At 38.5% G+C, this 15240-nt stretch overlaps 1 protein-coding gene across 2 annotated transcripts in view; it reads left to right on the top strand.

The window, feature by feature from the left end:
- LOC116246193 (DNA polymerase I B, chloroplastic/mitochondrial-like) overlaps nucleotides 1–14944 on the top strand; it is a 31857-nt gene extending 16913 nt beyond the window's left edge. The window contains exons 9-12 of one of the 2 annotated variants that reach the window (XM_031617933.2): nucleotides 4860–4952; nucleotides 6987–7199; nucleotides 7287–7376; nucleotides 14237–14944. In XM_031617933.2, the coding sequence (XP_031473793.1) occupies nucleotides 4860–4952; nucleotides 6987–7199; nucleotides 7287–7376; nucleotides 14237–14398 (558 nt within the window). In that variant the 3' untranslated portion in view covers nucleotides 14399–14944. The remainder of the gene's footprint in view (nucleotides 1–4859; nucleotides 4953–6986; nucleotides 7200–7286; nucleotides 7377–14236) is intronic. The other variant, XM_050076272.1, reaches the window with a different exon arrangement.
- The last annotated feature ends 296 nt before the right edge of the window (nucleotides 14945–15240 follow it).

The following is a 15240-nucleotide window of genomic DNA, read 5'->3' as shown; positions in this document are numbered from 1 at the left end:
ATCTGGATCCGTTTACAAGTATTAAAAATCTAACTAGATCCAATTACAAGATTTGGTTATGCTTTCATCTTGCATCAGATTGCCTCCTATAAAGACACAGAATCTTGTAGTAGATATTCTATCTTCTAGTGATTCGGCATAGACAACATCACTGAATGCTTCAACTTCAGAAGTTGAACCCTTTTTAAACTACAACCGTTTCCCTGGAGATGACTTTAAATACCGAAGAACCATCATGGCTGCTTCCCAATGTACCTGAAACCGGCTCTGACGTCCCACTACAAAATTTATATCTGGACGAGTGATAGTTACGTACAACAATTTCCCAATGAGGGATCCATGTGATCGTGAGTCTACAACTTCAGATTGATCTTCATGCAGATGTAGATGAGGATTCATAGGCAAATTAGCAACTTTTGCTCCAAGCATCCCGGTCTCCTGTAATATGTCCAACAGATACTTTCTTTGACATAGAATTATTCCGTTATTACTTCTGGCAACCTCAATGCCTAGGAAGTATCACAACTGACCAAGATCTTTTGTTACAAAGTATTGTTGAAGAAACTTCTTTGTAGCATAAATATCTTGATCATTATCGCCTGTAAGAATAATATCATCCACATACATAACTAGAATAGCCATACCTAAAGCTCATTTTTTTATAAAAAGGGAATGATCCAATGGAGACCTCTGAAATCCACACATCGATAGAACCTCAAACAACTTTATGGAGATCTATTTGAGACAATGTATATGCAGCAACCATTTGACTTTGAAAGCATGTATGCTGCGTTAGCTATATATGTACCCAAACTGAGTCCTCATGCTTGGTACGACAGAGATGATAAAGCGTGATGGTGCCAAGCTGGGCCACATGAGAAAATGTTTCAAGGAAGTCAGCTCCATATGTTTGACTAAACCCTTTTGCAACTAAGGTGCCTTATACCGCTCCATAGTGAATGATACTGGATAGTGAATACCCACTTGGACCCAACAACATCACAATTAGGTGGTAGATTCACCAACTCTCATGTGGCTTTGGACATCAATGCATCCATCTCTTCTTGCATTGTTTGTTTCCACTTTGGGTCCATAAGAGCCTGTTGATAACTTGAAGGAATAGAATGAACAGCCATAGGATGAATGAATTGATCAAAGCTAGTCTCACATGGTCACTACACACAACATGTGAGATAGGATGCAATGTACATTGCCGTTTTCCTTTGCGAAGAGCTATGGGAAGGTCATCAGTGCCATGAGTGCCATAATCCAAGTTTTCATGAGAGCTTACCTCTTGAGGAGACATTGGTGGAGTGGTAGTGGAGCCTTATGTCGACGAATATAAATCTGTAGAGGATCCTTAAAGCGGCTGTTGGGAGGAGGGACAGACTCAAAGTGAGAAGGAACCGACTCCAATGGAAAGGGAGGAAGAGTATGAGGAACCAAAGGTGACACCTTTTCAGGAGGACGAGTGGAGATGTAGTAAGGTTGAGACTCAAAGAATGTAACATCTACACTTATAAATTTCTAATGAGTTAAGAGATCAAAAGACTTGTAGCCTTTTTGATGGGAAGGATAGCCAATGAAAACACATTTGATGGAATGAGCAACAAATTTATCCGTGTGGACGAAGAACATGAACAAAACAAGTACAACCAAATACCTTTGGAGGAATCTGAAATAGAGGTCCATTTGGAAACATTCGTTGGATGGGGATTTCATTTTGAACAGCTGAGGATGGTAAACGATTGATCAGGTAGCAAACAGTAAGTATGACATCTCCCTAAATGCCTACAGGGAGATGAGTGTGCAACATAAGGGTGCGAGCCATGTCTAGAAGTTGGTGATGCTTTCTCTTAGCAACCCCATTTTATCGAGACGTGTGGGGACATGTAAATTGTTGTCGAATACCATGAGTGTTGTAAAACTGTATAAAATTGGAGGCTTTGAATTCTAAAGCATTATCAGTGCGAACGCATTTGACAGTAGAAGAAAATTGAGTCTTTATTTCTAGAATAAAATTTTTGAAAATACATCAGACCTCTCTTTCAACAAAAACACCCAATTGACTCTAGAATAATCATCAACAATAACCAGATAGAAACAAAACTTACACCTGCTAGCAACTCGATTGGGACCCACACATCAGCATGAAGAAGATAAAAAAGACTCTGATTGCATGTGCTCAAACAGGAAGGAAAACTGCTTTGAGTGTGTTTGCCAAACTGGCAAGCTTCACACTCAAAGTACTCTGACAAAAAAATATTAGGAAGAATATGATGCAACTTCAATGGAGAAGGATGACCCAACCGCAGGTGCAACTGATGCGGAGTGGGTTTTTGAGGCACAAAAATGGCTGCAAAATCCACAAATGTCAATAATATGTAGATTCCTCATTTGCTCATGGCCTCCACCAATCATCTTCCCAGTTTGTAAGTCCTGAAATACACAAGAATTAGAGTTGAACATGACCTTACATTGCAAGCAAGAGGTTAGCTGCTGCACTGACAACAGGTTTGTAGGAAACTCTGGAGTATATAAAACATGTGATAAACTCAAGGACGGAGAGATTTTAACATCACTTCCCAAAATGGGAGAGAATCTGCCATCGGCTAATTTAACAAACCGTGGCTGATCAAACTTGGTCAAGGAAGAAAACAAACATGGCCTGCTATAAAAGTGCCTTGAGGCACTTAACAATCATCCAAACTGTACTTGGGTCGTGTGAAACTGTAGAGAGAGCATAACCAACTACTCTAGACGAGGCAAAGACCGATGAGGAAGATAAAGCAGCTCTTTTGGATAATATATGCTCATACTCTGCCTTGCTTAAGCTAAGAGAGAAAGACTCAGAAGTAGTTGGATTTTCTCCAATGGCTGCTGCCTGAGCCATTCCTGTAAGGGCGGATGATAAAGTACCTCTGACTGTAGGAGTCTTAGACCATCTTTCCTGTGAGCCTCCAGATGGTCTACCATAGATATCCCAACGCCTGTCCACAAAATGACCCGTTTTTCCACAATGGGTACATTGAAATCGTCCACGTCCTCCAATCCCCCAACCTGTACCTCTTCCTCTAGAGATAGAGGAAGAACTTGACCCACGTCCATTGGAAGCTACCAGTGCTGATGTGGGTGTGTCACTGAGATAGAGTGACATGCACACGACTTAGCCTCTAAGTCACCCGAATGCTGCAGAAAGATTGCCGCACCCTTGTCGACACGACTTGGGTGCAAATGCGGCTCAAATTCGCACCCGACTCGAGTCAACAAGAGTCGGGCGCGGTCAGCCACACCCGATCATTTTCGTCCATTTTGGACACGCATCTGACTCGTGTTTGACTCGAGTTGGGTGCCGTCAGCAACACCCGATCATTTTCGTCCATTTTGGACACGCACTTGACTCGTGTTTGACTCGAGTTGGGTGCGGTCAAACTGCGTTAAGCCTATTTTCATCCTTTTTTGATATTTTTTATTTTAAAAATTTTTAACGTCAAAAAAGGGTTTTTTCATTTCTGTGTTTAGCATATTGTTTTTTCATTTCATTTTTTTTTTCATTTCTGTGTTTAGCAAAATATTGGGGCAAACTCATATCACCCTGTTGCAGTTTGTATAATTCTTGTCTACCTGGAATACCTTATTCACATTCTTATCATGTGAATAAGTCTGACATAAAAAGTCCCACATCTCCTTAGCAGTAGTGTAATATGCAATGGTAGGAGCAATAGAAGTGTCTGCACTGTTCATTATCCAAGACATAACCATGCTGTTATCTTCTTCCCAAGAAGCATACTTTTTAGTCTTCATTACTGGTTCATCTTTCTCAAGTAAATATTTTTTTCGATGTCCAGTGACCGACATCACGAATGACCTCGACTAGATTTCATAGGTAAGGCCATCCAACTTAATTGTAGAACCATAAGAGAATGGATCGCCCCCAATTTAAACTCATGAGAAGAATCAGGTTTAGGATTTTCAACCATCATAAATCTGTCCACTAGAATTCAGCCAAAAGAGAATATATATATATATATATATATATATATATATATATATGTATATATATATATAGTAGAATAAATCTGATCAGAAATGAACCATCGATCACCACACGACAGAAGTAAAAAAATTGTGTAGACCGTCAACACATAACAGATTGTAGAATAATAGACCAACACAAATGTAGACCATACTGCTGGAGTGATGTATTTAACTCAACTGCAACAAGGCATCAATCTAGGGTCTTGAAAATTTTTGAGAAAACCCTAAATCGAGCCCAACAGGTACGAGGGTAAGTAGAGTAGAAGAAGGAGAAGATGATGGATATGAAAAAAAAGGAGATGAGTGATGAATCGGAACAGATGTCAGTCCCAAGAAGGAACACGCTTTGTTACCGTGTTGCGTGAGACCAAGGGAGAAGAGACGACGTCGAGAGAGAGAGAAAGAGACGGTGAGAGCAAAAACCTTAATTGCTATTAACCCTAATCTCTGATTAAAAGAGATTAGGGAGAGGCGGCTAAAACAAAAATTACATATGGATACTCAAGAAATATAAAAGTTAACAAATAAGACATGTAACTTCTTAAAATTCCATAAAACTACCTAACCCATTAACCAATATTCTAACATCATTTGTTATTTTTTTCATTATCATATTTCATTCTTAATTATGGTGTGTTAAAATTATGATTTATGTGTGGCCAGAAGAAGATATGTCTATTTTTTTTTCTTGTTTGTTTTATTGATGGAATGGCATTTGTATGACAAAATGAGACTTTTGAATTTAAAGAAAATTGTGGATGGGACAGTTTTGTATATCTGTTTAACTAATGAGAGACCAATTCTTGTCCTTTCATATGAAGGATGCTTTTGCCTCAGAAAGAAGGAAAGCGAAGATGCTTAATTTTTCTATTGCCTATGGGAAGACAGCAGTGGGTCTTGCTCGTGATTGGAAGGTATGAACTTGATTGTTCCTTTTATTCTTATTAAGTTATTAACTACATGACACGAAGACCTGTCTCTTTATGAGCTTGAATTCTGTCACATAGGATGCAGAAAAGTTTGAATGTGGTATGTGGGACAGCTGGATCCCCACCACACACACACACACACACACACACATACACACACAACAATTTTTTAGGAATATATTGAATATCTGATATATATATATATATATATATATATATATATATATATATATATATATATATATATATATATATATCAGATATTCAATATATTCCTAAAAAAATTGTTAATTTGCTTTAGTAATTATTATGAATAAGAAAATCTAGCACAATTTCTTAAAACTCATTTTATAAAGTTTTTGAGATTTGTTTTTTTGTTCTCAAGAGGAACAAATTGTTGAGAAATACTGGGAGCAGAACCTGCTGATGGGAACCTGAGATCTATATTTCTGTCTATGTTGAAACTTGGTAGAGGGGAATGTCTTGGTTAGAATGTCTATTGTTTCTCTCTGACCTTTTAATTTTGAGATTGATTCTAACAAAGGTTCCTCGCATTGTTTAGTCGGAAATCAAATAAAAGCTACAGCTGTTGTCACTTGCAAGATAAATTTGCTGACCTGATCGGCTTGCTATTGTCTTAAAAGTCAAGTTTAGTGAGAAATGACGCACCTGTGTCTATTTTTATATCTTTGACATTGTTTCTCTCTGCACCTATGTCACATAGGTATGGGTAAGGGTGCTAGGGGTATGAGTACAGGTTCAAACCATTTTAAAAAAGCTTGGGCAAGGGAGTATGAACAATTATATATATATATATATATATATATATATATATATATATATATAAAAGAAGGAATTTAAACCAACAAAATAACACATTCATGATTCAAATTTATAGAGAAGAAACTAATGAATAAAGTATGAAAATGACAAACATACTAAATATCTAAATTATATTAGTATTTCATTATGATGTAGAGTTATGTAACTTATATTAATAGAATTTGTTATTAATCTGTATGGGTTCGGACCATTTAAAAAAACGTGGGTACGACTGTACATATATGCATTTGCTCGAGTATAAACGATGTAAAAAAAAAGAAAAAGAAAAAGAAATCCTAAGGTTTGGACATGAAAGGATTCAGTCAACTTTGACTGAGTTCTATATTGGTACAGTTGACCGTATCCAGTACTGTTTGATCCATACTTGGACCATTTGACCCATACCCTGCTGATCGGTACAGTCAAGATTTACGTCAAGCTGGGTGCACATGTTTGAGCACATGTGTGTCTTTCTGGATATGTGCATGATGCATGATTTTATTTCTTGAAGCAAATACCTTGTGTATTTGTTTGTATCTGCATGCATATGCTGGGGGAATATACATAGCACCCACGTACACATTCACATGCACATGTTAGACATGCACACGTACCCATGTCACTTGGCACAAGTCAATATGAAAGGAATGGCATCATCTCTGCACATTTTGCTTTATCCAAAATTTATGCAGGTGAAACAACTACCATCTTTCTTTGTCAATTTTCAGAAACTCTTCAGGCTCGATTTTTATGTCATTATTTTCTCCATTGGTTGTGACTCGTGATTACTGCATTAAGCCCTCTATGAAGTTGTATACGGAAACAGTGCCATCTTTTGCTTTGTGGTTCAACTGGTTTTGATCAACTCATGTTGCATCACTTTTGTGGTATTGGCCGTTCTAATACTAATGGCTAAATTCTAATTAATTTTGGGTTAGGTTGGGCAAACCCAGTTGTTGTATCTACTTGGGCATGCCATTTAATAAACTTAACTCTTTTAATACATGAAAGATAAGCTTTATTTTCAGTTAATGCATATGTACATATGTTGCATGTCCAGATATGGTTTTCATTTATAAGAGGGAAATATACTTTTTTGAGTTGCTAACCGGGCAAAGTTTACAATTTCGTTACGTTACTTTTAATGCACAGGGTGCCAAAAGGTTTTTTGTTTGACAAAAGTTTTGGCATAACCAGGTTTCTATTAAGGAAGCAAAAGAAACAGTAGAACTTTGGTACAAGGAAAGGCAGGAGGTACTTAAATGGCAAGAAGAGCGCAAAAACGAAGCTCATAAAAAACACTCTGTTCACACATTGCTTGGAAGGGCTCGTCGTTTTCCCTCTCTGGACAATGCTAGTAGTGCCCTTAAATCCCACATTGAACGTGCGGCTATCAATGCTCCGGTGCAGGTACTTGCTTATACACTTCAAAATTTTGTCTATTTTTTGATATTCATGTAGTATTATAGTTTACTATCTCTTTTCTTATTTAAATAGGGGAGTGCAGCAGATGTTGCTATGTGTGCAATGCTTGAAATATCTAGGAATTCAACTTTGAAAGAGCTAGGGTGGAAGTTAATACTGCAGGTAAGTCCCTCACAGTCTTGGTTCCTTTTGTTTCCTTTTTCTAGTTGCCATGTTTCTCATGTAGGGCTGTTACTTGGGTACGAGTTCGGCTATGGGTATGGGTGCAGACCAAGTCCAAAAGTCATGGGTATAGGACATAGCTATGTCACATGGGTGTGGATACAGTCGGGTATGGTGGTACGGGTTCATACACGGCAATTTTAAAAATTGTGGGTATGCAGGTACGACAAATTTTATATTCTAAAAAAATGATAAAATGAAAAAAAAAATTAATATTTCACACTTATAATCTCATAATCTCAATGGGTCAAAGCATTTGTAACTTTTTGAGTCAATGGGTCAAAGCATTTGTAACTTTTATGATTCCTGGAGTAGCCAATAAAGATACACTTAATGGCGTAGACACCCAATTTATCACGTGTGGGTCCAAGTATGTGAACGAAGCATGCGCAACCAAAGACTTTGGGAACCACTGGAAACAAGGGTCGTTGTGGGTGCACAAGTTTAATGGGAACCTTGTTGTCAATGGAGGATGAGGGTAAACGGTTGGTCAAGTAACAGGCAGTGAGGATGACATCTCCCCAAAAATATGCAGGTAGATTAGTATGAAGTATTAGAGAGCGTGTCACATTTAAAAGTTGGCGATGTTTCCGCTCAGCTACTCCATTTTGTTGGGAGGTATGGGGACAAGTAAACTGAGGAGAAATGCCATTATCAAAGTAAAATTTCATTAAGGTAGATGCCTTGAACTCAAGAGCATTATCAATGCGAATGCTTTTAACAAGAATACCAAACTGATATTTATTTCAATAATAAGGTTCTTGAGAGTACATGACTGCAGACATTTCTTTCAAAAGAAAAAGCCAAGACCTTTCTTTCAAAAGAAAAACCCAAGTGACTCGAGAATAATCATCAACAATGACAAGAAAATAACGAAATCTAGACCTACTAGCAACTCTGTTAGGACCCCACACATCAACATGAAGAAGATCAAATAGTCCACAATTGGACGGACTAAGACTCGATGAATAACTGCTACGGGTGTGCTTGCCAAGTTGACAGGCCTCACACTGGAATGACTGGTACTGATAGATGAGGAAGTAGGTGACAGAGCTTGGAGACATATGGATGACCAAATCTGAGATGCCACTGGAAGGAGGAGGACAATGAAGAAGTCGAGACAACTGCAATACCCACAGAATCAGATAAGAAGTAGATGCCCCCTTTCTCATAGCCTCCACTAATCGTCTTCCCAGTTTGCAAGTCTTGAAATGAACATACATCAGAGAGAAATGTAACATGACAATGTAAATCATTAATCAATTGTTCAACTGATAAAAAATTAGTGGTAAACTTAGGAGCATACAACACATTAGGAATTGTCATAGACTAAGAAATCTTAATATTTCCATAACCATAATAGGAGACCATCTACCATCTGCAAGCCTCACATGACGTGTCTGAGGTAATGAGTGTAGTACGATAAACATAGAAGGTCTACTACAAAACCTGAATCAATAATCCAAGTAGTACCTGTATCATGTGGGGCAGTATCAACAGACATAGTACTGTCTATCATAACTATAAAGGCCGACGGTTGAGTAGATCTGTGTGCTAAGAACTCCTCATATTCTGACCTATTGATATTCATAGTCACAGTCTCAGGATTGGAAGAAGATAAAGACCCCTCTATTATTGATGAAACTGCCTGGATAGATCCAATAGGAGACTGTAATAAATTTTTGCCCTGCTTAAATGCAACACCTCTTCCTAGGGGTATAGTGGAAAGACGACCATGCTTATCCCAACATCTCTCTTCCAAATGCCCTATTTTCCCACAGAAGGTGCACTGAAATCTCTCACGACCTCTTCCTGACCTTCGACCTATACCCCTCCCCCTGAAGAAATTACGTCCACGGCCTCCTGAAGCTACCAAAGTAGAGGGAGTAGCATCAGTGGAAGGCAGAGAAAGAGTCACAGCAAGACGGCTGAGTCTATTGTAAGCCTCAGTTAGGTCAGGAATTTCTGCTCCAGTCAACATCTGTGCCTTTGCTACTGCATACTCGAGAAAGAGACTCTGTAGAAACTTTGCCACTATAGACTGTTCACCATGAGTCTTGTGGTATGTGGGACATGGAGGACGCAAAGCTTTAAGTCTTTCATAGATTGACTTGATGGAAGCGAAGTACTGAGTAAGACTTTGGTCACCTTGTCGTAAATTAAGTAATTCCTCCTCCACCTGCAAGATCTTGCTAACATTTTTTTCATTTGAGTACGTTTGCTTCAAAAAATCCCACATTTGTTTGGCAGAGGTATAATATGCAATAATAGAGGTAATTTGTGGTTGCACACTATTCATGATCCATGACATGACAATATTATTATCTTCCTTCCATGAACTATATCTTCCACTATTCATCACAGGTTCATCTTTTTCTATAACATGTTCATTCCGATGTCCAATCACAGACATCATAAATACACGAGACTTAATCTCATAGTTAGATCCATCTAACTTTACAGTAGAGCCATAAGAAAAGAGATTGCTTGTGTTCTTATGCTCATACTGCATCTCTGTCTTGCCTTCAGCGGCCATAGTGCATGACTTGACAATGTGATCTTAATCTGGTTGCACTATGATACAATCAAGAGTATTGCATGCAGCAATCAACTTGAGAAAACTTAGGCAGCAAAATATATATTTTTTTCGCACCAAAAGCAGTCCTTAAAAAAATTTCTATGAACTTGCTGCTGAGTAAATCAGTCCACCAATCACAACAATCAATAAATGAACAAGAATATATGAACTTGCTGTTCAAAACAGTCCACCAGGATTCTACGTATCCACGTATGCATATAAAAAAAACTTTGCTGTTCAAATCAGTCCACCAGATTATAAAACAGATATTCAATCTGAAAAAAAAATATACCCAACGTGCAACTACTCCACTTGCTGCCACTTTTCCACAGTCAGCAAAAAATATGATAAGAATATTGTCCACGTGCACTTGATCTTCCACGAGCCCAGATCTGAACAAGAATCCACATGCAACTACTTTTCCATGAGCCTAGATCTGGATAATAATGGAGTCCATGTGTTGCTATTCATCCACGAAGCTAGATCTGATTTACAACTTTCCACTGCAACTCTGGAAGGATAGAGGAAGAGAAGAAGTGGGAAGAGATGGGAGAAGAAGAGAAGGGGTCGCCGGAAAATCACGACAGTTGTCGGCGGAGAAGGGTGGAGATCGCCGGCTCTGATACCATGTTACAGCCGGCAGCCTTAGAGAGAGAATTGTTAATCCATTTACTAACCCTAATCTCCATAATAAAGAGATTAGGGTTGAAGAGAGATTTACAAAGTACATCAACAGAAAATAGAGAAATGTTTAAAGAGACCTCCTAACTATTAAATATTGCAAACAACCACCTAGAAATATAAACTCTTATAATTCGACAGGATACACAACCAACACATCCTTTTAGCCACTTCTGTGAGTAATATTTGGGATTTAGAAAGTGTGCTATGCAATGCAAAGGCGTATTGCTTTTGTTCAATCTTTTCACTAGAATTCATGCACATGATTGAATAAATGAGTCATCAACAGCCATATGACTTTTTTCAATCATGATATCCCATATTTGAAAAGCTTTGTGAAGCATGGGTCCATCTTTATCGACCTGTCTTAGCATCTCCTATATAGGCTTGGTAAATAGAAGGAAATATGTGACTTTATTCCATCATAAATAATCTAAAATGCACTTTTTAACGACCCTCTTATCATCATTACTGCGATAAAATTCCTTGTCATTGTCAATTACCATCAACGCCAATGCACTCTTAACTTGGTTAATCTTTTCAACATCATAATGAAGGAGGCGAAACATGTCTTGGGAACCTTCAACAACGTAAATTAAAACGCATCTTGAATATAGAGAGAGCATGATGATGGTTTACAACAAAAGTTTTGATACATCATGTTCAAGTCCTTCACGCCATGAACATAGAGTATATGCTTTTGGGTCTTCTTTTGAGGGGTTGCAAATACTCTTTAGTGTAAGTTCTAAGCCATGTGCTACGCAAGACATCTAGAAAATATGATTGTATTTGGGATCACTTGATAAATTCATATCAGCACGACTGCATACTGGTGCATTATTAGTAACAATATGCACTGCATTTTCTTCTCCCACTTCTTTGATCATTTCTATGAATAGCCTCTTCAAATATTTTGCATTTTTTATGTTCTCCAGATGCATCAACACACTTTAAGAAAATTGGATAATTAGGTAAATAAGCTATATAATTTATTAATGGTCGCTTCTGTCTGTCCACCCATCAGAAACAGTAGACTCTATGTTCATTCCATGCAAATTTGCTCCTTTAATAAGTTCTCAACAGTTGCATTTTCTCTTGCAAGAAGTAGTGTTCTCAATTTTTTTGAGCTGGAATACATAACCAACTAGATTGCAATTAGCCAATGATGTATAAAACCGTACCCGTATCCATGTGACATGTTAATGAAAGCAACATTTAAACAAACAAGTGATATAGATAAAAAAAAAATTGCATGTTAATGAACAATAACTCTAAAAACAAAATGAAAACTGAGTTGGAAAAAATTAAATCAAAATCGAGCAGTTTTGATATAAAAAATACTCAAGTGTGTCCAAGTGCCCACTTTGGGTATGGGTACAGCGAGATGGGTACGAGGACAATTTTGAAGTACCCATGTGACTTAGTGTGCACATTGTATTTGTGTAGTAAGGAGCGCACAATAGTTGCCTTCTATTAAGAAGTAACAACTAACAACCCAACGTCTTGTTACAGCTTGTTAGCCATAAATGTCTTAATCTTATTTGCTGTGATGTTTATGAATGGTTCAGAATATTACAATTCTTTTCATTTTTGGACTGTCAGAGATGGATTCACTTCGCTAGTTTGTACAAGTTTTTTTTTTTTAACAAGCCGTTGGGCTAGCCTGCCTTTTATATGGAAGAAAATAAGAAAAACAGAATACATAAAACAAATTGATGCATAAAACAGAAAAACATAAAATGAACATGGTAATAACTATAACTGTAACTAAAACAATAGATGAACAAACGACTAAGTCACCAACTCAACGTATTCAGTGAATATTCCATTGCAGCACAAATACACTGAAAAATCAGAACACAATGCACAAATTGACGCAAATCAGCAGGAAAGAGGCAAAGCATGAAGGAATGAAGTCAAGCAAGTAATCAGTTAATCAACACAAGTTGGGCACATGAAATCGGACAAAAAAGCAGGAATCAATAAAAGAACACATTGAATAGGGTGAACAAGAGGAAAACACAATAGAAAAGGGATGAAATGCCACCCACCTGTCCTCACCAGAAAAATAGGCGCCGCTAGAAATAGTGCCACCCATCGGAAAGGTTGTCAGATGCTGGTGGTGGTGGCACCCACAGTGCTGCACAGAAATCCCAACGAAACAGCAGAAGCATTCATTTGGTTGGAGGTCATTGTTTGCCGTGTATAAACACAGTATTAAAAAAAAAAAACTACCCTTTGGACCAAAATAGACTCGGTCAACTTTGACCGAGTCCAAATGTGGTCGGGTACAAGCTTGGGTACATTGGCCACACCCGACACAGCTTGACCGTGTTTGGGCCCACACCTGCACCCAGACTTGTGTTGAGTGCTTGGCCTTTAGAGCTGTACCCGTGTTTCATAGATGTGGGGTCACATCTGACACTAGAAATCTAGTGAGCAGGAGGTAGACTATAATAGGGTGTATGTAATTGGAACTATAAAGCCATACCATACTATTTGGTGGAAATTAGGTGGGCCATGTTGCATGAAAAACATGTGGTCTGTGACTAACCAAAGGCTGGTCTCCTTCATGCCTTTTCACTAGCAGGTGGTTAGAAATGAGAAAGAAGGCTCAGAAAGGGGTCAAAGAGATTTTGTTATTTTTTTTCCTCCTGCAAAGTGATGGCTTGGGTGAACAGGTCTTTGCTAATTTGAATCTGCATGCTTGCTGCAAGCCTGCAATAAGACTTGTGCACATAACATTCTAAGCACCACATTCCTTTAGATCTACACAAGGCTGGCTGTGATAGGTACTATTATTACAAAGGTATGAATGTTAAGTGTCGGCTGGATATGTGAGCTTTATAAAATGTTTTGTGCATTATTTTATTTATATTGATTGTGCGTGCGTAATTCTGCAGCAAACTTTTATTCATGAAATATCTTAGAATGAACAGGTACAGGTTCCTGTGGAAAATGATGTGAAATACGCATGAAAAATTGTTACATAATAGTAGGAATTTGTGAGTAGACACTGATGAGGTGCATTTGACGCATGTTTATCCAATAGATTCTGTTGGGTACGGTTGGAGTTTATCCGGCATTTTTACTAGTTCCTTAAATATTTTAACCTCTTTTTATGACCATTTAATGGGTTTGGTGTTTGGGTCGGCAAGGTGGAGCAGGCTGATGCCTACCATGTTATGCCGACAGAGATGCACCCGTGACCTTCAACTTTGGCCCTCTAAATGGGATTGGTATTTGGGTAGGCGAGGTGGGGCAGGCCAATGCCTAGCACGTTGTTCCTACAGACATGCACCGGTGACCTTCAACCTGAAGGCTTCAAGTACAACCTGTACTAAGTTGGTGGAGCTTTAGTTGGCCAACTTTTACTAGTTTCTGTTACTGTTATGGCTGGCGCAATAAGCATCAACATGCATGAAATCTCATAAATTATTCTTGTTAATCTGCGTGTTGAGCCATCCATCCATTCATAAAATCATTTATGAAGTCATCACAGAAGGACAGCAAGAGTGATTAAAAGTGCTTTCGTGTGTAGGTTCATGATGAAGTGATACTGGAAGGACCCACTGAAACTGCAGAGCTTGCTAAAAGCATAGTTGTTGAGTGCATGTCAAGACCTTTCTATGGGACCAACTTTCTCAGGGTTGACCTGGCAGTTGATGCTAAATGTGCAGCCAACTGGTATTCGGCTAAGTAGGAAGAGGCTGAACTGTCTTGGCTACTTCAATGGGCTTGAAGACTTTACATCCTTTATGCTCGACAAGGTGAAAATACGGTTGAACCCATCACAGGGTGGTTCTTTCGGGTGCACTAACCATGATGTTGTGGAACTGGTCAGCAGCAGTGAGACATGTTTACTAGCCTGCTTGATGTTGGATCGTCTTCCCAGTGTTGTGTTGGAACGGACATCTCCAAAGAGGGTGCTAAGAAGACTTTTCCTGCGTAGCTCAAGCAATGTGCCCACAATGCATACCAGCATGTACACTGGAAGCTGCTTCATGGGAAGTTATAGGCTTAACATGGACGTTATCTTGCATCTTTCGGCTTACATGTAAAATTCATTTTCCTTCCAATTTACGAATATGTTCTACACTGGATTGTGATTGCGCTGATGCGCAGCCACGTGAGAAAAGGACAAGGTTCGAGTTTCCGTTGTGGCCGTGTATATAAGTTGTGGTAAGACTTAACCACCGAAACGACGCTTATTTTATTGGCTATCGAAATCCTTATTTTGATTCATGAATTCCCTGTGCACAGGCAGATCGAATGTTCTGCACGCAATTGAGAGGGAGGTTCAGATTCGTTCAAGTTCCATTCCTGTTCCATAATTCTTTCTTTCGTGGTGAAATTGCTAGTATGCGCCTGACTAGACCTAATTGGAATATTAGGTTATAAGGAGGAGGAGGGAACTCCGACAACTGTTGGTTACTGGTGCTCTAGTACAAATCGACGTTGCAACCCCTTGTCATGGAATGGTTTGGATTAGATTTGACCTTCGTATGAACATCGTGTGCTTGCCCGTGATCCATTTCTTGTTGC

Source organism: Nymphaea colorata, chromosome 1 (assembly GCF_008831285.2).
Source record: "Nymphaea colorata isolate Beijing-Zhang1983 chromosome 1, ASM883128v2, whole genome shotgun sequence".
NCBI lineage: Eukaryota > Viridiplantae > Streptophyta > Magnoliopsida > Nymphaeales > Nymphaeaceae > Nymphaea > Nymphaea colorata.
Note: the sequence above shows the minus strand (reverse complement) of the source record. Positions and strands in the feature narration are given on the sequence as shown.